General features: G+C 51.1%; 1 protein-coding gene across 1 annotated transcript in view; it reads right to left on the bottom strand.

Moving 5' to 3' along the window:
• MIS18BP1 (MIS18 binding protein 1) overlaps positions 1 to 7,339 on the bottom strand; it is a gene marked incomplete at its 3' end in the record, with an annotated part of 11,263 nt that extends 3,924 nt beyond the window's left edge. The window contains exons 1-10 of the mRNA XM_029965281.1: positions 7,171 to 7,339; positions 6,448 to 6,959; positions 5,507 to 5,583; positions 5,071 to 5,201; positions 4,127 to 4,217; positions 3,746 to 3,900; positions 2,908 to 3,074; positions 2,348 to 2,456; positions 582 to 1,686; positions 20 to 107 (exon numbers count right to left, since the gene is read on the bottom strand). Coding sequence (XP_029821141.1) covers positions 20 to 107; positions 582 to 1,686; positions 2,348 to 2,456; positions 2,908 to 3,074; positions 3,746 to 3,900; positions 4,127 to 4,217; positions 5,071 to 5,201; positions 5,507 to 5,583; positions 6,448 to 6,959; positions 7,171 to 7,339 — 2,604 coding nt within the window. The remainder of the gene's footprint in view (positions 1 to 19; positions 108 to 581; positions 1,687 to 2,347; positions 2,457 to 2,907; positions 3,075 to 3,745; positions 3,901 to 4,126; positions 4,218 to 5,070; positions 5,202 to 5,506; positions 5,584 to 6,447; positions 6,960 to 7,170) is intronic.
• Between the last annotated feature and the right edge of the window lie 964 nt (positions 7,340 to 8,303).

Raw genomic sequence — 8,303 nt, forward strand, 5'->3', positions numbered from 1 at the left:
CATTCCAATGGCTGATTACCCTCTCTGGAAAGAATTTTTTCCTCTGGTGTCTCCTCCAGACACTTAGAACATGCACATTCCTGCAGTTCCTCTCCCCTTTACCAAACCTGCTGACATAAACATGGCACGTTAAACATGTCACTCCAGTCTGGGGACAGAACCTGCCCCCTCTGGCCCATGGTCCACATCATACACACAAATACTACCATGTCATTTACCTACTCATGGGTTTCAATGTTACTCATAGGAATGAGTTTTTATTTTTAACGAGATTAAATATGTGGTTTTGAAAACCAGCAGAGGAGTAGATTCACAAAATCCTGCCTAAGCAGTGCTCCTCTCCCTTCACACTGTGACAGGGGCTGCTGCAGGCTCACACACCTCCAGCTATTGTAGAGAATACCCAGCTTCTCCTTTGTTTCACTGATGGTTAACTTGGGGACAAGAGGGAACTAAAACATAAAGGAACCCTTGAAAATCACGTGCAAGAGAGGGAACCTGGAAAATCCCAAAGCAGACCACCCCAACCCCGCCGGTGCCCGGCGGGAACTGTTCCCTCTGAACACAGAGCGACCCCTTGCCTGTAAAGCTTCTGTAATTCCTTCTCAGACCAGCCATCAGCTGCCCTGGCAAAAAGCTCCAGAGGTTTCTGCTGCTTTGCCCTCTCAGGCTCTCTCGATCTGGCTGCTGCAGACTTGGCAGTGCTGGGAGCTCCAGCCCCTGGTTTTTTACCAGGTACTTTTGCATTCCTGTCCTTTGTGGGAAGTTCCTCCTTGCTGGTTTCGGGCTCGCTGTCGAAATCCAGCCAGTGCCTGGGGGGGTTGGTTCTGCTCCGTGTCCTCACGGCCTCCCCAGGCAGGAGGGAGTCGCTGGACCCACTGGCAGGACTGTTTCCTTCGGTGGCGAGCTCAGACTCCTCACTGGTCTCACTCAGCCTCACTGGCACATTCCGGGAGGCTCTTCCTGTCCTTGGCTCACCCCACGCCTTGTCTGCACCATCCTGGGATCTGTCAGAGTCAGAGCGGGATCTGCGGCTTTGAGGCCCCGGTTTTAACACAGATTTATTTTTCCTTCTGATCAGCAGTGGGGTATCATCATCACTGGATCCCCCTCCCTCATCCTTGCCTGAGGATTCCTTGGTGAAGTGCTTGGCTGGGAAAGGCTTCCTGGCTGACCTCAGGGAGTACTTGGAAGCCTGCTCGTACCCGGGCAGCTCTGCAGCGTCTGCTCCTCGCTTCTCCTTTGCCATTCCCAGGATTCTGGGGCTGTGTCTGTTTGGCACTTTGCTGTTTGAGGAAGGCACCCTGGCAGGAGGCTGGGATTTGGTTTTTGTGCCCCTGGTTGCAGGGTCACTCTCCTCCTCCTCCAACAGGAACCGCCGGGCCTCCCTGCTTCCAGCAGGCTTGGATTCCCCTTTGGAGCTGGCTCCTCTCTCCCTGCTTCCAGCAGGCTTGGATTCCCATTTGGAGCTGGCTCCTCTCTCCCTGCTTCCAGCAGGCTTGGATTCCCATTTGGAGCTGGCTCCCTTCTCCCTGCTTCCAGCAGGCTCAGATTCCCCTTTGGAGCTGGCTCCTCTCTCCCTGCTTCCAGCAGGCTTGGATTCCCCTTTGGAACTGGCTCCTCTCTCCCTGCTTCCAGCAGGCTCGGATTCCCGTTTGGAGCTGGCTCCTCTCTCCCTGCTTTTCCCTGGAAGAGACAATGGCAGGGTGCAGGGTGAGTGGTGGCTCTCAGCACAGGGCACCTGCAACCCCTGCCAGAGCTTTACCTGCCAGGCACTACAAACTCAGAGCTCCGGGAAGGGCTGTCCGTGACTACCGAACACTGCCTGGGCACACACCTCCCAAAAGCTCTGCTCCTGCTCCAAAGAGCCTTTCTGCAGGAAACATTGCAGCTGCTTTAGGACAGAAACTTCTGCTTGACATTTCACACTGTTTGCAGGCTTCTACTGTTGCCCACATTTTATTAACAACAAGTTTTTATCAAAAACTCCGCTAATAGACTTTTTTTTTCCACGCCTACACAGGCATGTCATATCTTTTATTTCCTCCTCATTAAAAAGCAAAGCCAGGCCCCAAGGCACTGGATCCCTCCATTTCAGTGTGTCGAAAGAAACGTGTGTCCCAATTATGCAGTTAGAGAACACTTTGACAAGCACAGTTTATATCTGGAGCTGTAAAACTACACATCAGTGCTGCTCTGATGACCCTTCAGAGAAAAAGCAGCTGACCATTAAAAGACTTAAATAAATCCTTTGCGTTAACAGACCCCACCCCACTGCTCCAGCACCCAACTCACAATCCCACTGATTCCATCAATCACCTGAAAATAGGGGAAAAAAAGTTGTTACCTTTATTTTGGCTTTTTGGCATTTCCTCTGTTGTCTTCATGACTTCCTTTGGTTTGTTCTTCTTAGAGATGAAACTGGTCTTTTTGTGGGATTTTTCACTACTAAGCATCTTCAAAATAAAACAATTTAATCTAAACCTAATTTAATCTCCTTTTCTCCAGGCTGAGCCCCCCCAGCTCCCCCAGCTGCTCCTGCTGCTCCAGCCCCTTCCCAGCTCCCTTCCCTTCCCTGGACACGCTCCACCCCCTCCAGGGCTATCCTGCAGTGAAGGACCTCAGGATCTGAGGTGGGACCTCACCAACTGCCTGTCTGATACATTATCTTTCCAAAAACCCCAGGCTTTTTCCAGAACCAATTCCCCATTGTCCCCATTTGACAGACAACAGTTCCCTGATAACACAGAGCTAAGGCAATTCTGTTAGTTTGTTTTACAATGTTTTTATCCTGCTCCTTCCCTTCCAGGTACCTCTGAGAGCTGCACCGGTTCCGTTACACACCTTGCCAAGTTTATTCATTATATTTAAGACACACTTAAGCACCAACATGCAAAGGAACCTTACCAGGCTGAGATAATCCACTCCACCCTCTTCCAGGGTGACATTAAGGTTCTGATCCACAAAGGCCCGTTGCCCACACCAGAAGTTCATGGGGGGTCTGACCTGTCTCCCGCTGCGAGTGTAAACCCTGCTCGAGTCCTTCCCCGGGGAGCTGTGCCTTGGGGTGGTGTCTGCAGGGGGAAAGCAGGAAATAAGGGGCTTGTCCCAGACATTGCATGGAAAATTCAGCCTTGCACACCTCACGAGCAATGTGGTGTTTAAACCAGACTACGTGGACAATGTAAAACTTAGCCCAAGTGGTTCTTTTGAAAGTGTTCTGATTGGAAAAACAGCACTGAAGTGATCACCTTCACAGGTGTCCCACTCTCTGTGAGGACTTTCACTCTGTTTACAAGGTTATAAATACTGGCAAAGTCATGGAGGGAGGGAGAATGATAAAGAGAAGTTGTCACACTGAACAGCTCCTCATTGAGAGAAAAGGGAGCGAAAAATAAACGTGGATGATGAGAGACAAATAAATGGGAGTGAGGAGAGAAAAAAATAAAGGAGCTTTTATAGTGCTAGCAAGGAAATCTGATTGCAGCATCAACAAACAGCACAGTGGAGCTTGGCCAAACCCCACTGGACAGAGAACCCAGAGAAAGGTGTGAGTTAAAGCCCAAAGCTGTCAGTGTCCACAAGGCTGGGACTGCTCTCTAAGGCTGAGCAAAACCAGGGGGCTCAACAGGTTGTGGCTTTACAGCAATTCCTGGAAACAACACCAACGTAAGGAGCTTTTCCACAACCCATTCTGTCCTCCCCCAGTTGTCTTTTCCAAAGGAAATGATTATCAAACACTCACAGGTGTTTTCATCATTCCTTGGCAATACTTCATAGGTGGTGTTCTTCATTCCAGGTTTCTTCTTTGAGCCTTCTCCAGTTTCCAACACATCACTTTCCACCACAGTGTCACTCTCTTCATCTTCATCCACACCACTGTTCTGTTTTTGGCCTTTCCTAATGATTTGGAGTTTAAGAAAAGAAAGAATAAGCATCTAAAAGAGCTGTTCCTTAACAAATGATGTAAAAGTGAAGCCTTCCTGGGGGCAGAAGCCCCTTGGCACAGCACAGCAGTGGCTTCGTGCACACATCTGCAGCCTTTCACACTTCTCTGGTATAATATTCTTAAAAAGCAAAACCTCAATGAATGCTTTAAAGAACATTGCAATGAAAGAGAAATTACCTCCTCCTTTCCTCGAGGAACTCCTGGACATACTCCTTCCACCTCCTGGAAAAGCCATAGGTGAATCGTTTGATGAAGCGGTAGGGAAACCCTGGGGGGACAGAGGGGACATCACCAACAGCTCAGCGAGACTTTTAATCACTGGGGGTAGAGAAAACATCCAGGACAAGCATATTCAGTCCAAAGGTCAGAGGAACTGACCCAGCCAGTTCCATCCCAGCACAGCCCATTCGCTCCCAGGCTTTAGGAAGCCTCTGCAGCACTCGAGCCACTCTGCTCACAAACCTATTGCTGTTACTTCTTCTCAGAATGGTAAAATGAAAGCAAATACAAGTATTTAGCAGAGGAACTAATAAAAACTTCAAGTCAGAGAGCAGCCAGGTCAGGTGTTTATCAAGCAGGTATCCCAGGAATTAAGAAGGAAACACTGAAGACACAGACACATCTTTGGGCCTGAAAGAGCAGAGTGCAGGTGTGTTCAGTGAAAACCTGGCATCACACACCCAGGGCACACCTGTGTTAAGGGAAATAATGCCAAGGGCAGGCTCAGGTTGGATCTCAGGACAAGGTTCCTCCCCCAGAGGGTGGTTGGCACTGCCCAGGCTCCCCAGGGCAGTGGGCACGGCCCCAAGGCTGCCAGAGCTCCAGGAGGGTTTGGATGATCCTCTGGGGCACAGGGGGATTGTTGGGGTCAGGGGCCAGGGGTTGGACTGGATGGTCCTTGGGGGTCCCTTCCAGCTCAGTTGATCCTGTGATTCTAAGTATTCATTCACCTGTGCCACAGCTGATCTCTGTGCCCCCGGGGCTGCCTGGAAGCACTAACCTGCAGCTCCTTACTGCAGAACATGCCAGAGAACAGGATCCCAGCCCAGCTGGGCAGGTCCATCCCTCCCCTCCCCAGGGCACCCCTGAGCAGTGGCAGTGCTGCTCTGCCCCAGCCTCACCTTCTCTCCTCATGGTGGCAGAGTCGATCTTGCCCTGCAGGAGGTAGAGGCTGCCCGAGGACGTCCTCAGCTGGTTGTGGGCCACGCGCTCGGTGATGGCATTGCTGTGCCACAGCAGGCCCTTCATGTCCCTGGGGAGAGACAGAGCCTGAGCAAGGGGAACACAACCTTTCCTTTGCAGAAAAGAAGGGGGTTTGACCTGGAGCTCTGCTGTTCCAAGGGGAGTGGCAGTGATGCCCGTTTGCTGAGGGATGCAGGTGCTGGCAGGACGTGCTCTGTGCTGCTTTCCTTCCCTAGCCTGGAACAGGAACGGCTCTGGCCTTGTCTGGCCACCTCTTGCCCACACAGAGGAATTGCTCTGCACCATCCCTGGGTGGGGGGTGCCCCAGGCTGGGCCTGTTTTACACTACACATCAACCACAAAACGGGGTCTTACTGCCGTTTGCCCTCCAGAGAAATCGCCGTGTTGCCTTCCATCACTTTAATCCTCCAGCTGCTCAGGCAGATGCTTTTCTGGTACAGAAAAAAAAGAAAATAAAGCATTTAAAGTTGTATTTATTACCCAGCACCTCCTCAGTGCTCAGATCCAGTAACAACATCCCTTCTCCTTGGCTACAAATCTTGACTATTAAAGGGTATCTGATCCTTATCTCAGTCAAAGCTCACCACGAAGGTGAATTGGTTTTTTTAGTACAGGAAACACATCAAACACACTTGGCCACGTGGGAGAACAAAACAAGTCACTCGCTTAACTTGAAGGAACTGCAACCCCAGGTTCCTCCAGAGAACAAGGGAAACTCAAGCCTCAGGCAGGTGTGCTTGTGCCAGGTTTCCAGGGAATCCCAGGGATGCAGCATGCTTCCAGATACACTGCCTTCCATACAGAAAGGTGGGAGTACTGCCAGGCTGCAGACTGCTCTCCTAGGAAAAGATTCTGGTCCCACTCGATTCAGAAGGAGTCCAGATGTTCTGTAGGAAAGCCAAGCCTTTCACCTCCTCATCAGCTGGGCAGATTCATGGATTCATCCCTAGCCTACAGCTGGGAAAGGTCTCTCCTCCTTGGATTTGACTGGGCAGCCAAGAGCTGGAACCAACACTGGGACCCTTTCAGCCCACACTGTGGCTTGTGCACACTAAACCAAAAGGGCCTCTTTTAGACAAAAAAAAAACCAACCCAAAACCTGAACATTTGGAGTAACTCATCTTGGAGTAAGGTAAAAAATAAATCTTTTCGATGGGAAAATTTACCAGTAAAATCTAATGAAACAGTGGTTTGTTCTCTTCTGAGTGCTCCTTGCTTTTGACAAGAAAAACCACAACTGGAGCTACACACGGCCCAGAGGAATCTCTTTTCCCTAAAGGATTAATTTCTCCCACCTCTTTGTCTGCTTTGCCAGCAGGTTGGTCGGTATGACGTTTGTCCAAAGGGTCCTCAGGCCTTTCTGTCAGCTTCTGCTTCTTTGGAATGTGGACTGTGGGACTAGACAGCATAATGCTGCAGAAGCACTGGGAGGGCTTTGGGGAATTACTCTCCACGGTCTTTTCCACTCCCAGAGCAGCTTGTTTTTTACTGGGCTGCAACTCTCTTCTGCCTTGATGAAGCTCTGTATGTTTTGCTCCTCCATTTCCCCAGTTTTCTGTTACCTGATCCTCGTTTTTCGAAGGGGTGGAATTCACATTCAGAAAACTAGTCCCTGTGCTCTGAGACATTTCACCATCAGCATCTATTGGTTCCACCAGGAAAACGTCCACATCCTCCTCCTTATTGGCGTCCCCCTCCTCGGGAGGCTCAGCCCTGGGCTGCTCGGCACAGGCAGCTCTGACTAAAGGCTTCTCCGTGGCTGTGGGGGGAGGAATGTTCTGCTGGATGGGGTTTGAAGGTGTTGGATCTGCACATTAGGAAAAAAAAAGGTGCAACAAAGAAGTTAGTGATATTTAAGCATTGGAAGGGGCTTGTGGTGGAGCCCGTGGGGACATGGGGCAGTGGTGGCCTTGGGATGGCTGGACTCGATGGGGTCAGAGGGCTTTTCCAGCCTCCCCAGTGCCTGGGTTCTGAGCTGAGGAAGGCTGTGAAGTGTTTCCCAGGGCAGTCCCACGTACCTTTGTGCTGCTGCTGCTGCTGCAGTTTCTCCTTTATGCGCAGGAAGAACTTCTGGGGGCTCTCCAGCACAGGGGGCTCTGCAGTGGGCGGGGCCCGAGGGACCCGTGGGAACACTGACCCTGCAAAGCAACCACAGGGAAACCTCCTTGGTGTGGGGAACAGAAACATTCCCGGGGGTGTGGTTTGTTGATACGCTTATTAAAATACCCCACAGAATCCCAGAACTGTTTGGGTGGGAAGGGACCTCAAAGCCCACCCAGTGCCACCCCTGCCATGGGCAGGGACACCTTCCACCAGCCCAGGCCGCTCCAACCTGGCCTTGGGCACTTCCAGGGATCCAGGGGCAGCCACAGCTTCTCTGGGCAACCTGGGCCAGGGCCTCCCCACCCTCGTTATAAAAAGGGTCACACTCAGCTCCATGTCACCTGCAAACTCCCTGAGGGTGCCCTGGATCTCACAACAGGAGGGAATCTTCTCTGTCAGGAGCAGGGAAATCAGCTGTGACACAGACACCTTTCAGCACTAAAAACCCCACCATTCCAACCTTTCTGTTTAACCCCAGCCATCAGGGGACAACAAGTGCTGGTTGCCAATGTCTTCTACACCCACCAAGGTGCCACTGGCACCTTCTGCAGAGCCTGGATGAGCCGTGAGCAGGACACACAGGGACAGTGTTCACACCTGGGACAGGTCTCCCATGGAGCAACCATTGTTTCCCAGGTGTGACCAGGCTCTGTTCTGCTGGTCCCTGGTTCATGGAGCTTCCCAGGGTTTGTCCTCTCCATGGTCCTTCCAAGGAGGAAGGATTCAGACTAATTAGCAAAGCATTTAGAGTTCTTCCCCGTAAACAGCTGACCCCAGTGTGTTCCAGAATAACCAGAACTCTTCTGGAAAAGGAACTATTAATAATTCCTGTCATTCAGGCTATGGATTGATGTAAGCAAATAATTAAAAGACTTATGAAAATGTGACAACCAGGGATGTCACTGCAGCACAAGCGAACTGAACTAAGAATTACAGCTCTGTACCTTCTATTCCAAGTGTTTTGAAGGAAAACAAACCATTCTCCGGGAGTCACTGAGAGCCCGTGGCACTCACCATGTCCTGGCCGGGCGGTGCCCCGGCCCTGCCC

Source organism: Manacus vitellinus, unplaced genomic scaffold (genome assembly GCF_001715985.3).
Source record: "Manacus vitellinus isolate BGI_N305 unplaced genomic scaffold, ASM171598v3 scaffold_94_pilon, whole genome shotgun sequence".
NCBI classification, from domain to species: domain Eukaryota; kingdom Metazoa; phylum Chordata; class Aves; order Passeriformes; family Pipridae; genus Manacus; species Manacus vitellinus.